The sequence below is a fragment of the Struthio camelus genome, chromosome W, assembly GCF_040807025.1.
Source record: "Struthio camelus isolate bStrCam1 chromosome W, bStrCam1.hap1, whole genome shotgun sequence".
Taxonomy (NCBI): Eukaryota; Metazoa; Chordata; class Aves; order Struthioniformes; family Struthionidae; genus Struthio; species Struthio camelus.
The window spans coordinates 34,420,946-34,445,009 of NC_090981.1; the positions used below are offsets into that span (position 1 = coordinate 34,420,946).

At 34.3% G+C, this 24,064-nt stretch overlaps 1 protein-coding gene across 19 annotated transcripts in view; it reads left to right on the forward strand.

The window, feature by feature from the left end:
- Positions 1 to 24,064, forward strand: part of LOC138064345 (uncharacterized protein KIAA0825-like) — a 262,588-nt gene that overhangs the window by 149,823 nt on the left and 88,701 nt on the right. The window contains exon 22 of one of the 19 annotated variants that reach the window (XM_068926411.1): positions 8,372 to 8,441. The exons of the other annotated variants lie outside the window; for them this stretch is intronic. Coding sequence (XP_068782512.1) covers positions 8,372 to 8,426 — 55 coding nt within the window. The 3' untranslated portion in view covers positions 8,427 to 8,441. Of the gene's footprint in view, positions 1 to 8,371; positions 8,442 to 24,064 lie in introns of those variants that run through there. 19 annotated transcript variants of the gene reach the window in all.

Sequence of the window (24,064 nt, forward strand, 5' to 3'; positions counted from 1 at the left end):
CAGAATTTTCCTAAATGAGGATTAATGAGTGATTAATCTTTTTATTCCATACTAAAATACAATCCTGAAACAGCTTATTCACATACTTAATCTAATGAGTTTTCTCTGTGAATTCAATACAATAACTTGAAATCAATGTGTTAAACTGATTGTCTGTTGGCAGTTCTGGGGCCTGAGAAAGAGACTTATAACAATTAGCAGTGGCTTTTTTTGGCTATCTGTTTGTCTTGTATTTCTCTGTCTGTAGTCTACAAACGACTGTTGTTCTGTCCCACAGTGCATAGTCTGTAGCTTGACTGCACATAAGTAAGTATACTATGTAAGTATAGTAAAAATACAGGCTACAGTAATTTTAATTAAAAATTGAATGGGGACTTACTGGTTAATTTTAGGGTACAGTAGTCTGTTGTTCTATAAAATAGAATTTAAAGAGGTGATGCCCTATGGCTTAAGGAATATATCCTGAAGGGTTTTGTTTTCATCTGAACTAAATATTCAGTTGACTTTTTTGTTTTGTTTTGTTTTTTATGTATATGAAAAACATTTAACAGTATATGTTTACTCTTTTGGTCATTGCATCAGCTATTGTTTTGGAACTATAATTATTAGAGCAAGTGAAAAATGGAGTTTAAACAACATGTTAGTTTCTGCTGCTGTTTTAAGTACTGGCAAAATCATGGTTTCACAAAGCTGATATCAAATATTCCTGTGGCTAATGTAATAAAGGAATTTAGGTGAGTTATTCCGTCTGTTTTCTGGAATAACTGTAGAAAAAGGCATGAAGACTTGAGGATCATTTTTCTATTACTCAAAATACTGTTCTCATAGTTTATTAAAATGATGAATAATAAGACTGAAACGTACAACAAGCGTTGGTATAACTGACTTAATTTTAAAAGAGCTGGGGAGTTATAGGGAGTGTGTGCTCTGTGAACTGAGTATTTTTTTCTTTAATGACATTTTCTCAGCATCCAATAATAGCATAGAAATAAAGCTTTTAGATCTTTTGGAGCAGACTTGTCAAGTTCTCAGTGGCATCTTTTAATTGTGAAAACAAAAGGTATGCTTTAACTCTCCGGCATTAAGTAAGCATCTCAAGGTCTCTGCATGCTTATTTTTCTCTGTAGTTTTAGATGTGTGGGAGCATTTGATCGCTGTCCTTTTTATATTCAAAATGAGCCAGCTTCTGTCTCAAAAGTGTCTTATTGTCATGATGTCACTGCATCTCAAGATTTGTGACCTTTTGCTCCATATGGATTCATGGTAGACCACGTTGTGTTTTTTCAGACTAAATTGCTTTTGTCCCCCCACTAGGGGGTATCAAAGCCTTTTGGACTAAAGTTTTACATACTGGTAGGTTTGGAAATAAATAAATAAATACATGAATTAAAAATAATATTCTAAAAATACCCAACAAAAACTGAAAGTACTCAACAAAGAAACAAATATAAAGTCTATATATAATAAGGACCGCCAGATGTCGCAAAGGCATCATTGATGAAGCATTTTTTTATCCAAAATGTGGCACTTATATGAGGAGTAGTAGTATTGTGTTTGAGAGTTGCAGAGGCCATAACAGGTCAGTGAAATGTCCTTCAAACATTTGATTTTTACATTCGAGAATAGTCCAAGATGAAAAGATAACCACATATCTGACATTGACGTTACTACCATTTAGACAACCGATGCAATTGCCTTAGTCAGTGGGATCAATCAGACCTTTATTACTTTGAAAACCACATAAAAGATTGTTTTGTTTTTTCTTTGAAAATAAGGGTTCTGAACTTCATCAGATCACTTCTAAATGTAAAATTATTATAATATGTATATAAAAAGTTTTATTTTCTCCTTGCTCCTTTAAAAGTTGAATACTATAGAAAACATTAAAAAGAATAACAAGTAGTCTTGAAAGAATATGAGCTGAGTTGAACAGTATGTATAAATTGGCAGTTTAACAAGTAGAACTTGGAAATAAGCATTTGATGATTGATTTTTTATTGAGACAGAATGAGAACGATAGTGGATAAAGTGATTTTCCTTATTGAGAGAAAATATAGTGTTTTTCGACATGTCTTCAGTATGAATGGAAGCCCTGTCAAAAAAACTGAGCAACACATAATATCTTTTAAAAGGTAAATTAACATAAGTATATCACTTAGTTTATGGATAAAATTTTACACTTGTCAGTTTTATTCATAATGTCATAAAGTTTATATTGTAAAGATAGTGTTATTACCTTTGTTATGTCCTGGAAAAGCCTAATATTAACTGAGTTCACTGTAGAATTTAAAGTATATTCAGCTAAAGAAATGCCAGTGCAGAAAATTAAGTCCAAAATATGTATTCATGTGCAGAACTTAGTCAAATCCCTAGTAATTTTAAGTACTTGAAATACATTATTCAACAAGTAACCTGCTGTATGTTTGCGTTTAATGGGCTCTGCTTGAGTATACAGAAGCTGTCAAGATAAAACGTGGAACATGCATCATTCTAATTCAATTATGATTCTTCTTAAAATAAAATAAATGTGTATCTGTGTGTGTATGTGTTGTACCTCGAAATTTGCAATCTTTATTGCTAAGATTGGGTTTGAATTTATTTTGTATTATTCTTGTTAATCTCTCGGTTCCTCTTGTATATGTATGCCACATACATACACATGCAACATAAATATCTGTATGTTCTGTTTATTCAAATGTTGAAGATGTTCAGAATGTTAATTGAATTTACATTGACTGTGTATCTGTATGCCTACATACATTTCTGCTTCCGCATATCATACATATAAATTTGTGATATAGTTAGGCATATATGTATGTGCATGTGTTATTAGAAATGTTAAATAAGGCCTGGACTTTTCTCTAACTTGAAGTAAAATGGTTGTTGACAACTGATGTATGGGTGCAAGTGCACCTTTATCTCTAATTATGATTTCCTTGACATTTGTCTTATATAATTGTGATGTCATTTGAGTCCTTAAGTTAACAAGCAGGGCGTAGTTGCATAATATTCCACAGATACCATATTCTTTAACTCTATCTTTGAAGTCCTTGCGTTACGATTGGGAGGGGGGTTGGTTTGGGGTTCTTAAATGGAGATAATTTATATAGGTATGTGTTTGTGTACTGTGCTTATGAGTAACACACATATGGAATACTTTTGTGTTTTGTTCAAAGACTTTATGTATATTTAACCTTTAATTTAACTAGCAGGTTGTAAGATTTCCATAAAATATAGATGAGCTTTGAACTCACTGAATGTTATTGGTGTAGCACAATCAATCATTTCTAAAGGTTAATGGTGTTAAAAACAATGAGAACATATGTCTTATTTTTAATACTGTTATATTAGTAAAATTATTTGGCATAGATAAGGAATTTGTATCCTCTCCTTTGTGTTAAACCAGGATTTACGGTCTATGAATAGCAGATTATAGGTTTTATTATCAAAGTTGAAGGGAGAAAAAGACAAATAAGTATTTATGTAAACTTTTTCTTACTATGAGTAAGATAATTGGTGATATGGTAGCCACAGCATCTTTCAGGAGCTAAGTAAATCTGGAATGTATTACAATTTTTTGAAATGGTTTTACTTTTTCTCCATCCTATTCTGCTATCTTTTAATAAAATGTTACTTATATAGGTGTTATCCTAATTACATCGTAGACACAATTCCTCAATGAAATAAAAAGTCAATATTTGAATGACTGTGGCGGGGCGAGGGGTGTATAGGATTTCAAATGGTAAAAACCTGCCGTGGTAACAAAGACTGAATCAATCCCTATGTTGCATAGCTTCCTGATCATATCTTTAAACCTGACAGTAACAAAGAATATTTATTTGTTGCCATGCTATTGTAGGATTTATTTCTGGACTCAAATCCCAATTATCAAGAAAATTGCATCGTCTTTATCTCGCAGAAGGGTATACTGCATCATAGCATATTTGGTTATTTGGTACTATAATATTGTTACCTTGCTTGAAACACATGGTCTCTCTTGATATAGAAGAAAAAAACTGAATCCATTTCAATAAATTAATAGGGATGAGAATCCCAATCCATCGTTCTTTTCAGAGGTTCGCATACATTGTAATGAAATGCATTAGGAGTTTTCTTCACTTGAAATCCAAATGAGACCCATTTTGGCTCACACCCTTGACAGTCTCTTTTATAAGCACTGCTGTCTCCTGTTCATGTGTGGGCTTAGTAAAATGCTTCCTTTGTAAGATGCACAGAGACAATATAATGCCATGAAAGACGAAGGTGTCAAAACACAAAGTTAGAGGCAATCTAATCAATGCCTCCTGATTTAGCCTTTGAAGGCTCTCTTCATTAAAACTCTTTAATTGTGAGGCTTATCTTGAGGTAGAGCTGTTACTTAATATTTTTCAGTGTCATTCTTTGGACAGTCATTTGTACCTTTTAAACGTAATTTCAATATTCATTGTTTAGTAAATTGGATGCCTTGTTAGCAATAGTGGTGGTATGAATGACTTGCATTCAAGTGATTGAAGGTAATAGTGTATAAATGCTTGGTTCTTTCCTCCCAAAGTTTAATGTGTTTTATTTCTATGTATGTCATTATAAAATATATGTTTTTCATTGTAAGCTTTTTTATTTTCATGTATAGGAATGCAGGTCAGAATATTTTAAAACTATGAATAAAAAGAGAGTTCTGTATGAATTTTTTTAACGATTTTTAAAATTTTCATATTCAGTGCAAGCATTGGGAGTTCTGTGTAAGTGGTGAAAAATGTGATCTCAGATTACATTATTCTTCTAGATAATTTCTGAAAAGATGTGAGATAAATGGCCCATAGACTTTTCTTCACAAACATTCATAAAGTTTGTAGTGGTTGCTGGAAAGCAACTTCTTGAAAGCAGTGGAAAACAAAGTGTGTCTGAAAGCACATAATTTGGAAAGTGCTTTTAAAAGAAATACTTGCTTTCCATCTGAAAACTGCCAACATAAAAATGAATGAAAGCCTACAATACGACTCATCATCTTTTGTTCATGAGCTAGATGACCTTTTTTTTTTTTTTTTTTTTTAAAGATACATATATACTGTGGTGGACTGTACTGCAGTACCATGTGTATATGCATGTACGTGATATATCAGTAAATGTATTTCTGTATTACAGTATCTGTTCATAATCATATTAAAACTTTGAAAGATTTACTGGAAAATAAACATTGCATATTTTTATATTCTCTCATGAAACCCAGATCTATTTCTCTCTGAAATATCTGGAAAGCTAAAACCAACTGATGTCCCCAGTATAATTATTAACAATAAAAATAATATAAACATGTAGAATAACAAAAAGATGAAGACTATAGAATTTATTTGCAGAAATCCTTGAAAATGAAAAAAGAATTGAGGCAACTTTGACCTGATTTATTAAATGACTAGTGTGATGAGTACAGCTGCTCTAGCTTAGTAATTATTTGTGATAGGTTGTTTTTGAGTCCCATATGTATAGGAGCTCCAGGCCCAACTACCTCGTTTGCTGGCACACAAACAGATTCTTCCAGGTGCTGAAAATTAAATTTTAATATATTATTTAAATATTAAGAGAATTATAGTTTCAGTAATTTTAGTGCTACAGCTGGAGTGGTTATACACTATAGAGGTTGTTGCATAGTCTACCAGAAAGAAATTTCACATTGGTTTTAAATACTTTGAAGGAAGAAAATGTTTGATGGCACATTAAAAACATTTGCTAGACAGTGATTTTTTAAAATATTGTGTGGATCTTGGCCTATTTTTAGAATAAGATTTTAAAATGTTAAAATTATATGAATTTATATTATAAAATATACAAAAGTTTAAAAAATAATAAAGGAAAAGTTAGTTGCCATTGTGCTGAGGGCTTGAGAAAGGCAACAGTTCCGGAATGCTGTTAAGCAGATGGTTAACCTAAAACATGTATTTAATCACATTGATATCAACTTAATATATTTTCTGGATTAAAGTTCAGGCATATAACTTCAGTGCATTTAATCGTATGCGTAAGCACTTTGCTGAATTGGAGATATCAGCCCTGCCTCAGAGTTTTAAAAGAATGCCGTTTTATCTTTTTGGTGTACTTTTAACTATTCTTGGAACAATCAACAACATCCAGGTGCAAATCTGTATTAAGAACACTTGGAATCAACTTTTGACATTTCTTTCCTGTTTTAAAAATTTAATATAACTGAAGGTAAATCATGCCCTGGAAACACTGCTATTCTACCTAGATTAGCAGTTAACAGGCCAGTCATCTAAGAGTGATATCCCATGTAGTTCTCTGGTCTTCCAGCAAGTACTACAATCCAGAATCTTTATTCTGTGACATCAAAGAATTAATTAATTAATATATTGAATTTTCACTGTGCGTCAGTGGAAATCAGTGGCTCAATGGAATTACTTCAGCATTGCACAATGCTCTTTTTTTACCCAGTGAACTTTATTTTCACTTTTAAAAATCTATCCTTTTTAAAAGGACCTTAAACAGGACTGTGTTGTCAGCAATCTGCACTCAAAGCGTCGTTTAATGTCTTTCCTTACTATCTGAATTTTGCAAGGTTGTTTAGATGAAATTAATTCAGGTATGGATTTAAGTTTTCCACTTGTGAAGGGAAGGGTTCTCCTTTTGTAAAGGGAAATTCTTCCCATTTGCTTTGATTATAGTACTGAACATTGATTGGGATTCATTTTAATAGTGAATGGATTCCATTGTGTCAGGATCATCAGCCTGGCTCTTGTCTGTAGTCTGTCTCACTAAATCCATTGATCTCTAGATTAGATGATTTTCCTGAAGATAGGAAATAAGCTGTATAGTCTTACTGCAAGGTCTTGTTTAAGGCAAAAGTTATAGCAACTTTTGAAACACGTTCTAATCCTCACAAAATCTATCTGGAAAAAAAGTAAATTGCAGAGCTTTTATCTTAATTATGGAGTTGTTATTTCACGATGAATAGTTCACAGTCCCTGTTACAGTAATATCTTCTACTATTTTTAATAGTTATGGAAATTCTTCAGCTGGAAAGTTCAAGATGGATCTGATTTAAAACAAAACACCAATATAAAATTAGAGAAATTAAGTCCAGAAAACAGAATCATCACCACATGTCCTATAATCTTATGCTATCTATAAATCTAAATTTCTCCATCTATCCAGGGCCTTGCATTTTTCTTCAAAACCTCCCATCTGTTTTTATTTTAACTTTTACTATGATTTAAATATTTTTAATATTTGCTAAATGAAAAAATATATTTTTGGTTTATGAATAATTAAGCATCCATGTTTCCTGTAGATTGCACGTTGATTTGTATTAGTATAGGATCAGTTTAAAGGTTGCTAATATAATGAACTATTGCTGTTAATATTTAGCATAAAGTATTTTTTAACAGTTCTTTTGACTCCTGTAAGGTATATCTTCCCCTACTGATTCATTTTCTTGTAAAGGAGGAGTATGTGATTCAGACTTACAAAAAGTATAAGCAGGCTTATAGTCATGAAATAAATTATGACCTCATGTTCCTATTCAGATCCAGTCTCTTATGTGCTAATAATATTACTGTTAGACTCTGTACTATGACAAGATAAATTTAGCTTATTGTCAAAATTGCATCGTTAAGGCCTGTGCTGGTGGGTGTTATATAGCAAATCTCAGGGGGATGTGGACCCCTTTGCGTTACGTGGTGGAATGTCTGCTCCTAATCTGGTGGCAGAGAAGTTCTCGCTTGCCTGCACAACTCTCCAATCTACATCAAGGCTGCATCTAGCCCTAGTGATCATTATCCAATCAGATGGGTATACCCTGCAATTTGATGAACCTTACTAATGAAGATAAAATAAATTATATTTTCTCTTCCACATTGTTAACTATTATTAATGTTTACATTGACTAGAAATTAGTTGTTCTATCGGGTTCACTTTTATCAGTGATGCTTTGAAAGACAGTCGTTTCAGCAGTTGCCTCACCCTGCTTGATGTTTTGCAAAATATTTGTTTGTTGAGACAAAGCAGTATCTATTTAATTAAAAATACAGAACCTGTAATTCAATACTATCAACAGAAGATGTACAAAAATGTAGAAATAAAAAGACGAAATTCACCATGCTTCAAAGTATAGCACTAGAAATTTGTAAAACAAGCACCGCTTGTGCTGATTTATAAATGTCATTTATGTCTTTTTTTAAGACAATAAAAAAGTAGCTGCATTGGGAATCTTGAGAACTGGAAATAAATTATCGGGGTGATTCTAGAACCTAACTTTTATAATCTCACCACTAGAAGACAATGAACTGGTAAAGCAGAAACCTCTGTTCCTAAATGGACTTTTACAATGGCTTGGGCCTTTTTTTTTCATTTAATTTAATAGGAGACATTCCTGGACTGAAAACATGGATCTAATGAACGCAATGACATTTGCATGATTTCAACAAGGCCAAGATTTCATCTTGGGTGACAAAGTATGATTGAATGTTTACATTTTAAGAATAGTAAAAACTGTATTTAAAACTACAGTGTGCATTTATAATATATTAAATTCTTTACCTGAATAAGCAGAATAGTTCTTCACATGAAAACAAGCATAAGATAGAAGAGTGACATTTAAAAAATATATAAACTATTTTCTTTTGCTTGCGTTCATGCACCAGTAAATAGCATCTTGAGGTCATAAATCTGCACTTAAGAATCAGACTTAATATAGTGGAAGAAGTTTTCTGAGTTCTGTTCACCACGCTGTGATGTGTTCTGTGTGATTATGACCCTGAGACTTCTTAAAACTATTTTCTCCTAATGAAGAGTGCAGATATACTGTAGATTCAAGGGAAGTATTTAAATATAACTTAATTTCTCAGGGAATTCTGAAATTTTAACATGTAACTGAATGCTAAGATATAGGGGGTTGACCCCTCAAGATTGAACAAGTCTAACTGGAAGTAGCATAAATGATAATATCAATGGATTTCAATGTAGTGTAATTATATGTTGGAGCAGAACCCTGGAACTCTATTACTGCACATTGACAGGCAGTGTCTTAAAAGCCAAAGTCAGGAAGCTAATGTCCAGGGAAAATAATAGCAGCAGATTAATACAAAATATGTATTTTAATTACAACTCATCATAGCCTAATTTCTCTTCTCTTCTCTCTTCTCTCTTCTCTCTTCTCTCTTCTCTCTTCTCTCTTCTCTCTTCATTAGGTATTTTCTTTGCATTGTTTCCTTATATTTCAAATGATATCTTAAGAACTAAAATCCTGGCATTCTGAGGCTGTGAGGGCCTGCAAAACTTATGTTCAACATCTCTCCTTTTTTCTTGCTCAGTAATTAAAAATGGCTATGGGCATTTTTCATCCTTTGAGATTTACCAACTGCTATAGCATTTGTAGAAGGATTTCTTCACCTGCTTTTATATGGAATAACCAAATATCGGAGCAGCATGAAGTATTTAAAAAAAAAAAAAAGTTTACCTCTAGGCTTCTCATCTTCAGCACATAGGAGGCTATATCACTCTTCCACCGTTCTATTAATTTTGAAATCCTAAGAACAAAAGTCATTAATAAGCCTTTTGTAATGGATAAAAAAGAGAGAATCCTTTTTAGTATTTGTATGTCATCATGCCAGGCCTAGAAAATTAGCCTAATTTATTATTTAAAACACTGGTGGGATTCCTAATTGCATTCATCATTAGATATGACACGTTCAGAACCGAGAACCGTATCCAGTGAGAATTTTCCAGTTTGAATTTTGAAATAAAAATATTTTTCAAGAGATCCCTAGCTATTGCTTGTTACTATGGCAACAGTGCTATTTGTCTGAGAGCTCTGCCCGCTGCCAATGAGCGAGCGAGCAGCGTCAACTAAACATACGAATACATCAAAGACAAATTCATATGCTCAATCTGATCAGCTCAATTAATGTAAGAACAGAAGCTGAAGGGGGTTAAAAGAGGGCATCCATTCAGGATGGATGAAGCCCCTTTTAGCAGAATATATACGCCGGCCTTTTGGGGGAGGAATTTAGCACACTGTCAAAAACATTATCAGAAAAAGGAAAGTACTAGGCCTCCTACACCTAACAGATATGAAGCTGTCAGACAAAGAATAGCACTATTCATTAAATGACACTTATTTTCTCCCACTTTACAAGAATACAGTGAACAAAACAAGCAGGGGAGCAGCTGAGAGAGACACTTTTTTCTTTTCCTAGTGATGACAGACATGCAGCAATTATGGTGATAACTAAGGAATACTAAACAAGAAGGCAGGCTCCATTCTGTTTATCACCTAAAATTTTATGTTACTGAATTTGCATGCAACTCTTGTTTTGTTTTATTATTTATGTCTAGGACAAATTAGATCCTTTTGTTTTTAACATGGTGCTTTCAGTTTGGTGAAGAGTGCCTCTAAACTATGCACGTTCTCTCATTTTTCCTGTTAAATAGCCATATCAAGTTGAAGCGCTTTTGAAGTAAGAGAGTTTGAAAGCACAACAAAACTGCTGTTAACCAGTGGAGGGAGGGAAGAAAGCACATTAGTCTAATGGCAGGTATTGTATCTTCTTTCTGCGGGACATAACTTAAAAGACAGGTGGTGAAAAGTTCGATGAATGCTTACTTTGACTTTCAGAACGCGGTGCTCCGCACATGGTAAGGCTTTATTATTTACTTTTGTTCTCATTAGCAGTACAGTTGTAGAAACTTTGTAGGCGTTACGTAAGTTTGTTTTGCAGCAGGTAAAAGTGAGAGAGAAGTCCCACAAGGTTACTAGCTTTTGAGAATCTTGTACTTAAATGGCGATGATCTGATTTAAGGCCTGTTATCAATCGTCTGCTTCCTTTATCTGCATGATCCTGGCCTGATTGGTACTGACTTTGTAGCCGTGTGCTCCATAATATGCTGTCAGGGAATGCTGACAGCTGCAATGAAAGAACAATAAATGTGGGGCAGCAGTAATGTAAAGGTCCAGCCAGGCTGTATGAAAACTGATAGCTAAGATATTGGCTCCTATGTTACCATATATACCAGTCCCTTTGGGGATTTAGTTGGTGAGTGAACTAAAATGGTCTCCTGATACGTGGGGGGGAGGGGGGGCTGAGGAAGTAGAGGGGAGGAGTAGATCGTCACTTAAAAACCGTGCCGATTGCGAAAACCTTGCGTTACGCTCTAGGTGTAGACATAAAATTACTTCTGAAAAATCAAGATGTTGCTCCAAAAAGGGCTGCACAAAGATTGCTGTGCGGGACGTGCATATATGCTAGTACACAGAAGCACGTAATGTGACAAAACGTAATACGCTAGTTTAAACTTTCTCGCAGGATGTCTTTTTTTAATACTCTAAAGTTTTAAGGAGCCTTTTGTTTTTCGGTTATTGTTATATGAATCAATTAAAATGGAGCAAGGAATTTGCAGTTTGCAGTTTGCAATATAATTAAGTTCAGAAAATGAAATCTTACAACCTTTATTCAAAGGCACTTTATAATGAGTTGAACTGGTCCTTGATTTTCACTAGAACCTGTGAAATACTGAATTCAATGCGGTCTGTTTCACATTGTGAAAGTCTAGATGTATTTAGCTGTTAAACTAAAGAAACAGGTAGAACAAAAATAAAGCAACAAGTGTCTAAATTCATAATGTAACATTACGTTCCTTTTAGTTTATAGTGTTTTTGTGATGGCAACGACTTCAAGAAATTGTAGGCCTGTACGACAGAATATCTGTCTTTTAAAGAAACTAGAAAAGCGTGTTTTCTTACATTCTCTGCTCTTCCTACCAAATAAATAAATAATCCACAGGTGTAAAAATAGAATTTTACAAGTGTTTGCCATTTTGTTAATTATTTTATTGTTTAAGAACACACACATTAACACGGAGGCCTACATTAAGTTCAAATCCCAGTTTTATGAAAAATTAAAAAAAAAAAAAAGGTGTCTTGCCTCAAAGAGGTAATAGTCCATGTTATAATTAGATATTATGGTAAGGAATGTGTAAGAGAACAGCAGTCCTTTAGAGATATACATAGTTATTTTAATATCTTTTTGCTGTAGTTGGGCTCTTCTTTCACCAAAAATAAAAAATAAAATATGAGTGTATAGTTTCATATTGAAATTTTTAATAAATCTGTCCATTTTTGAAACAAGCAAACAAAAAAAGCCTTACTCATGTGCTGTAATTGAAATCTGCCGTTATCGTGATAAAATATATTTAGTGGACATTCCTTTTATTGTTATTAAGCTCTAAGGCCTCCTCTCTACATGAGGCAATTCATGTGCGATAAACTCAGGTGAATTCACGGAGCACTAGGTACCTCTGCACTAACTCCTTGGGTGAACATTTTTAGTTTGCAAGAACTGCTGTTTGCTCTAGCAGTCTTGCACTTAGTATGTGCTGAGAATAATGTGCACGTTTGATGTTAGTGCGGGATAGTTAGTACGCTCTTATCAAAGTCCTGAGTTCATGATGCACAGCTTTTTAATGCAGAGACAGTTGTAGCTTGGGACTTTTTGGAACTCCTCTTTGTAAACATGGTAAAGGACAGGACTTGCAGTCTATCGATATGTAATGTTTAGACACTCGTGAAGAAGTGCAAAGATACTGGATATGACAGTGTACAAGAAGTTTACAGGAAAACTAGAATGTAAAGTATGTCCAAGACTACCTACAAACATGCCATCTGCAGATCCAAGGAACCATAAGGCCAACTCCCTCCGTCCTTAATCATGAATTTGGGTTCCTCCTCTTTAGTGTGATTAGCTGAATAAGGAAGGCAAACAAAATAATTTGACTTAAATGCTGCGGTGGTGGTCTCTCTTGCACATTTGGATAATCAGTATGCAGCATTCAAGTTTCAAAAACAATAAGCTGCTTTTACGTTACTGTCATTTGGAAAAGCATATGCTCCTGCTAACTCTCTCCCTTTCCTTAGCTATGGGTTAAAGCATCTAAACTTGATCATTTAAAAAATTATTTAAAAAGGAGAAAATCAGTTCCAGCCTGATACCTCCTTGCACAATATGCCAGGAATCAGCCTGAAGCAAATTTTAACATTCACATTATAACCTTCTGAAAGTAGGGATGTATAATGGGAACACTGACAGACCCTGAATGACACTTACATTGACAGACAGTAGCACCACTAGGCACCCGTAATTAGATCTTTTGTGTGCTTGCAGTTAGCTAAAAATTCTCCCTAGTTTATTAGAAAAACTATTTGAAAAATTAATCACCAAAAGGTAAGTTGAGTACTGATGACGGAAATAAAAAAGGAATGTGAAAGTAGTGTTCTTAGTTTTGAATTCACTATGATAACATCTATTATGGTTTCACTTAAAGATACCTAGCTGACTAAATGTTTTATTCTAAGGTATCTGTCTAACACAACTTATCAATAGAATGAATTTACCTTTTGGAAACCTGGGCATTAATTTTTCTCACAGATGATATTCAGTATGTTATGTATTTTATTATGTGTTGTACCAAATGGTTAGCTTACTAAGATACATGTGTATGTCTTTTGTATAAGTAGAATTATGATGGTTTTGGCTTTGAATTCATTAACATTTTCAAGTTTGCACATAAACAAAATGCATGTAAGTAAAACTATGAGGTACGACATTTTATATATAGTGGTTACACTATGAATCAGTAATGCTATTGTATTCTTAAAAATAAAAAAAGCTTCTGTAATGTATTTATTAATGTTAATACTTTTGTTCTGAAAGAAAAAATCAGACAGTGACCATCAGCGTTTGGATAGGAGCAAGAAACAAATTTTCCTATTTTTCTGTTTACTTAGTTGGTTTTTTTTTTTTTTTGGTAGTATTGAGTATAATAAAGGGAAGCTGAATGTTAACTGAAAAATCACAGGTCAAAGCAGAAGGTAGTATGTTGTATATGAAAAATTAAGTAAATATTTTGTTTTGTAGGATGATCAAAATTAATAGTAGGCCAAGAAAGTAGTTTGTTACGTTTAAGATGTAATGACATAAACTTATTGCACACTGGAGGTCACCCTTGCTACTCCAAATTTTTTTATACTTTTGTTAAAAAAAAATATGCAGCCTATGTATCTTTCAATATGCATACTGAGCTTTTTATAATACTTCGAGGAATAAAACCAAATCTATGTTTAGGACTGTGTAAATGCCTTAATTAGTTAACCAGTATACAGTATGGTAAAGACCTTTGGAAAAAGTTTCCCAAGTGTGTGTTTATCTAGACTCCCAAGACGCTCCTGTAGCCTGGATTGAAACCTCTGCTACTGGCAACTGCTTTTATCACTGTCCAGGAAAACTAGTTTAAAGCTAGTATTGGTACATTTAGCTAAATTGCCGTTACTTTGCTGGATTGCAATGAAGACCCTCCCGTAGTCCTAGAGAATTATTAAATTACCATCAAAATGACTGTTAGGACCTTAGATGGCTATAATTAAATGGTTTATTCAGGTGATAAGCAACTTGCTAGGTTTACTGTTGATTAGCATAAGAATAGAGCTGAAAGGTCTTGAGAAAGCCTGTCCACTGTAGCCATAGGAGCCTCAAAGGCCAAGTTTGAAATGAAATCAATATATTTTCAGTGTTTTCCATGTCAGAAATCCTTCTCATATATCAGGAGAAAAATAGTATGTTCTCCTGCCCATCAAGATCTCAGACTGACAACCTGCGTTCTACAACAGTTAAAAAAAAAAAAAAAAATCAAAGCAAAATATTCTCCACAGCAGTCATATGAGTGAAAGGTTTGTCATTCACAGAAAAACCTAAAATCCTGGAGAGTCCAGCTTACACATTTCTAATAAATTTAATACAAATGCTTACTAATACAACATTGTGTAGTACCTTCCCTTAGAGGAGATACAACAGTTAATGAGTACTAATTGACAAAGCTCCGTAAAACTTTGTCAAATACTTTGATCAGTGTGGCAAGTATTTTCAGTTTAGAGTGCGGGAGACAGAAATTCAGGCTAATGCAAAGGCAGATTCATTCTTGATCAGGCTGTGAAACCTATGAGCTAAAAGTATATATAGCAAGACATAGGAAAATCTGCTGCTTTGGCCAGAGCTAATTAAAGATTGACTATGCCATTGTGCCCAGGTAATTTGTGCCTGGCCATATAAAGATCTCTGGTTCATTGTACCACTATCTTGTCTCTAGCAGGGACTTCAGAGAAAGCTGTGATAAATTTCACAATAAACAAATACTAACTGTGCTTTAACCGTTGTAAGGTTCAGGATTGTGACCTAAGTTTTGAACGTTATTGGACAGTACTCTTCACTAGAGCAACTGAGTTTATTCAGGGAGCCATCTGTGTCTCTCAAAGTTCTGCATTTTGATACTTGAAATTGTGTTGGGGAAAATGTTTGTCATAATAAAAAGTATATTGGAAAACATATTGCTAATATACTGGAAGATATGTTTTCCTGGAAAATCTTGTGATTTTTGAACAGAAGTGTCTGAATCTCTGTCAGGAAGCAGAGACACAGTCTCCCTGCATTCCCCTAAACGTCAGTATAGGTTGGAAGTACTCAAAGAAGCAAGCTGTTTGTTTCCTACTCTAGCGATTTAGCAGCTCCCCCAATGCCTGTTACATAGTTGCTGTGAGTAGTGCAGCATCATTCTTTGCCAGGGTTTTAAAGTCTCGGGGAGCAGATTATAATCTTTACTGGCTTCTTGAGCCTCTGGGAGGGCTAGCCAAGAGCAAAATATTCCCTGCTCCCTTCTCACATCCATACCCGTGAGAAGTCTTTTCTCTTGTTTTTCAGAAGCAGCTGAAAACAAGTATTCTACCTGTACTGCCAGTCAATATTCTCTAGACTGCAATCCAAATTTTAAAAAATACTTGTCCACAAAGAACCTTCAGTATAAACAAAGCATGCCTTATATCAGTTAATCTACAATGAAGGCAGTCATTTGTCTTTCCTAGCACATGTTAGCTCAGGATCCTGTAGACTTTCCAGCTGGAGATATTTAATCACTCAACACCTGTCATCCAGACTTTTCAGGCTGCTCTACATGATGCTTCCACTTTGCACTATACTCTGTGTAAAGGCATGTATCCCAGTTCTGTGCTCTTTCTCAGTGCGAGGTGAATCCTGGTTGGGGTCCTACTAGTCACTTCTACTGGGAAGGCCCAATAGAGAAAAACAGACTAAAATAAGTAGTTCAGCACTGACCCAGGTATTGATTTTACTTCAAACCACTGCCTAAAAATATAGGTAGGAATGCAGAACATAAAGTGTTTTTTCATTATATTTCAGATAATTATTTTTGCTGCAATGATTAACCTAAGTATCTTAGTTATCTTATTTCCCTCTGTTATGTATTTCAAACTGTATTTCATATATCATTTTCCAAAATGCAATTGTGATAGGTTATACTATTTTTCATAGTATCCAAAATGATTATTTGAAAGTTTGAATTGTGTTTTTTTATCATAATGTTTTTCTCTACCAAATTCAGATAGTGTTTTACTGCTTAGCTTCATGTCAATGCTTATAGGTAGCAGCGCTGCTACCTTAAAGAATCTGGTTTGTGTATTAGTAGCAAATCTGCACCTGTACTGAGAAATGAGCTCCCAGCCCCACCTGCATCTAAGGAATCCTGGAGCCACTGGCATTCAGGAGGGTAGGAACCTTCATTGCTGGACAGGACCCTGACAGGATAGTTTGAATAAACTAAGGGAAAAGGTGTGACCAGCCCCCCTCATTACACTTAGCCAGAAGCTGGAGTTGTAGCAGAGACAACAAACATTCAGTAAAATTACTTTCTCTATTTAATTATCTCTTACTGTCAAAATACAAGAAGTGTAAACAAAATATATTTTTCTTTTCTTTTTTCATGCTGCTAGCTCCCTATAACTCACAGATAGTCTTTAGTAAGGTATGAATTTTTTGGAGGATAAATTTCATTCTGGTTTGTGGTTGATGTGTTACTGTAAAACGCTGTAAGCGTGGTCAGGCTAACAAGGTAAAATTTTACCATGAATTAATTTTTTTGGCATGGTACAACAAAGTCACAATTCTGAAAGAGGCCTGTAAATGTTCTGTAATATTATCATCATGAATTAGTAAAAGAAGGCTTTCCTGTGGCTTCAGCTGAGCAGATAATGAAGAGGTGGAACATGGGAGGAGAATTTGTCATTGACTGAGAAACTGGAATGCACTCCTTCCCACCAGCCCCCCAAACAAGGCCTTTTTTTTTTTTTAATATATATATTCTGTCAGCAAGCCAACATGAGAAGTCAGGCATTGCACCTGCCAATTAAAGCAGTCCACTCCATTTCCTTGCCAAAATGAAATAGTGGCCCAGCAACTGAATTCACAGTTCAAACTGTTTCTTCCACAAGACTTCAAAAGAATATTTACCCATTGAGAATAATTTTTTTTCTTGACTTAAAGAATCAGCAATCTAAAAACATAAAATAACTTGTTCTGAGATTGAGATTACACAATATCTGTAGAAACATAATAGCACAGTGGATGAATTTAAATAGACCAGTATTATTTTTTTAATCTGTAATTTCTTAAAAACTTTTTATGCATTAAAATCAGTGAATCATACCTAAAAAAAAAAAAAAAGGAAAAATGTGAAAATTTGCTAAATAAGCTGTATTCAAGACATACAGTTAAACTTTATTCTCATTCACAAAGGGACAACAGATCTACATAACTAGTAACAATTAGAGAAGTAGAGTGGAAGAATGAGTAGTATACCCATAGTATTGGAAAATAAATTATTAAATTTAGTTGTTGCAGCTTTCTAGAAATAATGAAAAGACAACAATCTTTGTATTCTTTGATAATGTGATCTCTCATCTTAAGAAAATACACAAGATGCTTAATATGTCTTTATAAATGAAACTTACTCTACCACAGCGAGAAATAATCAGAACCCCCTCAGTTCAATATCAATTCTGGGGCCGTATGATAATTAGAAGAAATTAGAACTTAAAGGGATGTGTTATGGTATATGGCATTTTAGGATGCAAAGCTTATTAAAGACATTGATGACATCAAGACTGTGCATTTAGTCATTCTGAATTCTCCCTTCATGCTAAGAAAGATCCTTAGCCAATATTTAATTTATTTCCAGTCTGAATAATCCACAGCTTAAGTGATATTTTCCTCAGTGATAAAGTCAGTCATTATTCAAAAGTGCAAATGTTGATGTAGGCAGACAGTAGCTTCCTTACAATAGAATGGAGCTAATCAATGAATTTATGAAGGGAGAAACTTTAGTAATAAGTTGCAAATGTCGAAATATTTAGGTTAATTTTTGCTGAACGCAGAAGCTTGTAGAGGAAAAGGTAACAGAAAAGGTTGAAAATGAAGAATGTGGGTTTAACTACTACCCAGTCTGTGTGAAGACCTATATGTATTTTTGACAAAAGGGTATATCACTATTATGGATGCTTAAAAATCTAAAGAAATTAAGCATGAACAGAAATCCATCATCATTCGTGCCAGGTAATTGCGTCAATTGTATCAAAAATGCTAAATATATTATATAAGATTTATATAAAAAAGTAATTTTATTTAATATGTGAATAAACTAGTTGTACAGTTTACTACAAGTACATTTAGGTTAATCTGTCTCTAAATTTCACAGTACATGTGTTTTCAGTAATTGAGGTATTTGGGTTTTTTTACAATATTTTATCTTTATCCAGAAAATAACTATTGCAAATCCAAACTACGTAAAATTAAGAGAAAGTTAAGGCAGCCCATTCTAACATAGGATATCAAGAGAAATATTTCGGGTCTTCAAAGAAGCAGTTTCTTCATTCTGTCGGTGGCTCCAGTGTAGAATAAAACCAATATTTTGGGATGTATTTCTGTTCCAGGTATCTTATTTCTAAATATCTCGAGTTTCTGATGCCTTTCTTTGGAATAATTACACATTTCTGTCAAGTTTTTTCTAGGTTTCAGTTATGTAATCTCTCATGTGTTTCCTAATTGATGTAAGCTTTTATTTGGAAATAAATGAAACCAAAGATATAAATAGGCTGAAACTCATGACTTTGGAAACCTAGTGCATTTTAGTGCTGTGTCAGTCTGTGAAACTAGTAAGTGTGCTGCTTCTCTGTCTCTCACAGTGGGAGATGAATGTGCAGTGGCATATCTTGGTATTTATAATGCGCTTGAGGTTTGCTCTTTAAAAAAATATTAAGCTCTGTAAATTTACAGAGCAATATGTAAGTGTACAAATAAATATAGCTAGTGTTTGTTACATGTAATAGTGTACATAAGGATACATATTAAATATATAAATATGATATCAAAGAAGTGAACTTTGTACTTGGAGTGATGAGATTTCTGATGATCTATAATTTTTGTGGGAACTCATTTCACAGTTTCAGACTAACCGCAAGAAAGCCTTTTTCCCGTTTATTAGGATTTCTTTCTGTGAGAGGACTTCCGTGTAGCTTTAGTCAGTCTTTTACATAGGCTGCTGACATTTTTTTAGTATGTGAACAGACTTTGAACATCATTTCAACTCCAGGAGAAGCTGCTGTGAAGGGTGGAGATGTTCAGTGTTAAAAATACACTAGCTAAGAACCCAAATGTTAAGAATACACATCTCATTAAGCAAATGTGCATTATATTATTCAGTTTTGGAAATGAAAATGTTGTGTCCAACTGGACAATAATTGCATATAGTCCAGCCGAGAAGTAGATGTAACGAGGCTAGGACATCATTCATGCAACCATTTTTGGACAGCCCTGGTCTGACCTCATAGTGGACCAGGACATAGCTTTGAACAGCAGGTTGGACTAAAGACCTCCTGAAGCCCCTTCCAACCTAAATTTTCATATGATCTTATGATCATCCACCAGGATAGCAAGAAGTTTCCTAGCAACAAGAATTGAAGGCATTAGTAACAGAGAAAACATAGTATCAGGGAAGAATCCAAGAGTGCTTCTGATCTATAAATTGAATTGACCAATATTATATATGCATCCTTTAAAGCAAAGGAAACTCTGCACTGTTTGTGAACTCTTTGGAGTGCTTTTCTCTGCTCATCTGTCATGCTCTTAATAGCCCTTCACGCATATCTCTTCCTTTATTTCTGATCTGATTTCACCCAGTGACTGATTGGTAGGTGATATTGATATATAGCTGTAAGTGGTGATGGATGGGTAGCACTGTGTATCATCAATATACTGCCAGTCCTTCATTCTGTGGTATTTCTTCCAGATCATGTAGTGGCTGCATGTAGAGATGAAAAGAAATAGGGAAAGCTGTGGGACTTCCTTAGTCAATTGCCTAGTAATAAGGCAGCTTGAGGAATGGCTTATTCCATTTTGGTAAGTTAACTGGGAATGCTTACATCTCTCTTAGTAGGGATAACCATTACTTAGAGTCAATAATATTATGAATTATGGTCAATAGTATTAATGCTGCAGAGTTATCCAAAGATTAAAAAGAATGTCAACCTCCATTCACTGGTAGGGCAAATTATACAGCAGTGCCACTTTCAGTTTCATGCCATACCCAGGTTGTGCCGATCCTTTAAGACTGTTGATTAGATACACTTATATTGGCCTTTCAGTAAGTTTATTCTGGCCTTTCCAGAAGTTTATTCGAGAAAGGAAAAGTGAATGGTGAGCAGCAGTTAACAAGAATTAGAATACGCTTAATTAACAAAAATAAGTATAATCTCAGTGCACTTTTGCCAAACTTTTACTCTGGCATTCCTTCATTTTTGAAAGTGAAAGGGAAGCTTTCTTCTTGAAGCAATATATTCACTATTTCCACCAGTACTGACAACAGATATTTATTGTTCAGATGCAAAGCAGAAAGGCACTAGTGAGATTTGCAATTATTGGGTTGAAACCTTTTTGTTGTCTAATATTGCCTGAAGAGTGAGTGCAATGAACTGTGGAAATGCAGTGGAGGTGTTAGATAGTAGGAAAACATTTAAGAAGTCTTTCTCAATACACTTGTATTATGCTACTTAGAGCAGAATAATAGTTTCACGTAATGGTGGATGTTTGGATCTGGTGCAAACTGAAGGTTTCATGATTGATTTAAAAAATTATTATGGATAATTCCTCAAGATAGACCTTACCAGATGCAATGGAGGCTGTTTAAAAAGAAAGAAAGAAAAAAAAAACTTGGCCTATAATGAAGCTTCATGATAGCCTTTGAGAAAATTACTGTACTCTAGATTTTATGCTCTGCTCTTTATGCACAAGTTTACCACATATTCTCTTCAATACAAAATATCAGTAAATCAAAAATATCTGCTTAGGGAATGCACAAAATTACCTGTGAAAAATGGTTAATGTAAGGATAGTGGAGGACAATGTGCAAAAATAACTATTCAGGAGGTCTTTGCTCCTCATTTTATGGGCATAATGTTTTTATTTAGCAGGCAATGGAAATTTGAAGTTTTTTACTGATGAGACAATAAAATAGCATAATTTTGTTAGAGCTAGAGGAAAGAATAGATTAACAGTATCAACTTGCATTCTTTTAAGAAGAAAATTTAAGACAGGCCAAATATTTCATTTTGGATTGCCTGATTGTTAACCCAAAGTCTTTGTAAAGCCTCAGATTTCATACGCTGCAGGATTTGAAACATTCCTACTGTACGCTTCATGCTTATTCAGATTTCTATTATGATTTGTGATGTTGCCTGTTCACTACAGATTTAAGTATATCAGGGCCAGAAATAATATTCTTTTTCTACCCACAGTGCTACTAATCAATCTTTCAGTTTCAAGAGTTATCCCCACCTTGCTGTCAGTAACAAATAAAGAAATGAATGGTGTCCTAGTGCGTTATGGAGTGGGTTTCAGATCATTTAATTGTTCTTCAAGCTTTCTATTGTTAGATTATACCCATCAAGTCAGAAATGTCAGGGGAACAGGCGTCTGCAAACTGTTATTATTTACTTGCCTGCGTAGCGCAGAAATATTTTGGAATGGATGAGGCTGTCTTGAATCACGATAAAGTGTTCAAACAGCCTCCACAGAAAACAGCAACTTTAAGTAACTCTAATTTTAGCATGAGAAAGGAAACTTGCCATGATGCCTGAATTCCATAAAAAGCATACTTCTTGTTTATCCTATTAAATAAAATATCCAATATACTGTGGACAAAAGACCTATATACCTGCCAGTAGTTTCTGTCTGAGGGGGGTCATTAATGTCTTAAAATTTTCTATGTTGTCCCTCCTGCAAACTCTTCTACACAGTTACAGATTCATTGATTTTTAAGTGCATATCTATAGTGTAAAATGTTGGAAGGTAAGCAGCAATATCTTTGGGATCAAAGGAGAATGAGTCAGAAAAAAGTTTAATAACGTTGTGGACTTTCTGATCCTTGCTAAGAACACCAGCATATGGTGTCTCATTCTGTTATATATATATATATAACTGGCACACAGCTGTTTATATTAGCCGGACAGTTGATGTAAGATTTTTTTTTCTTGTTGGGAACCAGTGGAGTTCAGTGCAAAAGTACACATGGACAATACAGGTTCAGTGCTTTAACTGCAGCTATTATATCAAGTTGTCCTGTTGAGTCTCACTATCTGCATTTTGCTATAATATGTCGGAAATATTCTCATAAGCTTTTCATTGATTTTCTTCAGTTGATCCTTTTCTTTCCCTGCCAAAGTTTCTGTGGCTCTAATGGTACAGTCAGAAACAGTTAGAGTATGTTTTCTCTCAACCTGTTTTGATTAATGTTTACTTTTGTTTCTTATCCTAAAGCGTATTGTCGTCTTTCATTGGCTTCTGTAGAATTATTTGTGTATAGCATGCCCCTTTTACTTCAGGAAAGATACGAAAATGTGTTACTTCTCAGTAGGAAGCAATGACTACGTTATATATACAAAGATGGATATATAGCAGAAATTCATAGAAGACAGCTGCAAGCTAAAAGATGTTACTCCTAGATCAAAAGTTTCTTGATTACATCACCGTAGCCAAAAGATCAAAGATAATGTGATTTAATTTGATCACTGAGTCATCCAAATAGGCATGGAGCTCCATTGACAGTTTTTCTGAGGCTGCAGATTGCAGTTGGTATTTAATCAGGAAAAGTATTTTAAAATAATATCCCTAATAACATTTTTAAAGTATTAAAATAAACTCTACAGCTTCATGGAATTTGATGGAGTTTAACCATTGGCATAATAGTGTTTTACTTCAGCTGTTTCTAAGATATTTGCAAGCACCTCACGGAAGGGTGTAGGTGTGGTGAGTCATCCATTCAGAATGGTTTCCTTTCATTCATTGCCACATTGTAGCTGTCCTGATTTTACATAACCTATGCAGTCTTCTGTTGTCAGTCATCTCATTTTTGTACAGCAAACTCTCCAGTTCTCGTTTGCTTTAAATGAATGGTGTCATTCATTCACATCACACTTTTCTGTAGATACCATTCAAAAGCAAGGATCAAGCAGTTGGCTTGTAACAAATAAAGACTGTAAGAATCCTAGGTCATTAGAGTCAAAGAATTTAGTATGCCTACACAAATCAAGTTAAGAGGTGGAAAAGAAGGAGGGAGATGACTAGTTGATTCACTCCTGCCTACTACGGGCCTATCAGCTGGAAGCAATGAATTTTTCACAAGAAAGCACAAGAAAGGAGAAAGCAGAGCAAGCGTTGTTGTAGTTATCTGTCATTTTGTCATTTCATGCTCCCCTATAGGGGAAGGCAGGCCTGACTTTTTCTTCTTTCCGGCATTCAAAAGTATAAAAACATTGTCCTAAAAATTTACATAGTTTATTTTTCACTTTTTCCTGGGAGATGCTGCAAGAAACCAAGAATGGTACCTCTGGTAATTTTTTAAATTGTTGGATACCTGTTGTTCTTGCAGCAGCAGTTATCACACGTAGCCGCACTAAGCATTACTCAGATTCTGCCATGTTTTGTAGTCATTTAAGGAAATATAGAATGAAATACTAAGGCGAAGCAAGTGAGAGTGAGATAACCGAGAGGCATTACTCCTGTGGGCCTAACAAAGGGCTGGGCAAAGGCAAGAAATGATCAAGATGTGTTAGAAAAGAATAAATGAAGAGTCCTTGCATGCTGCTTTTTGTGGTCTGAAAAGGGAAGGA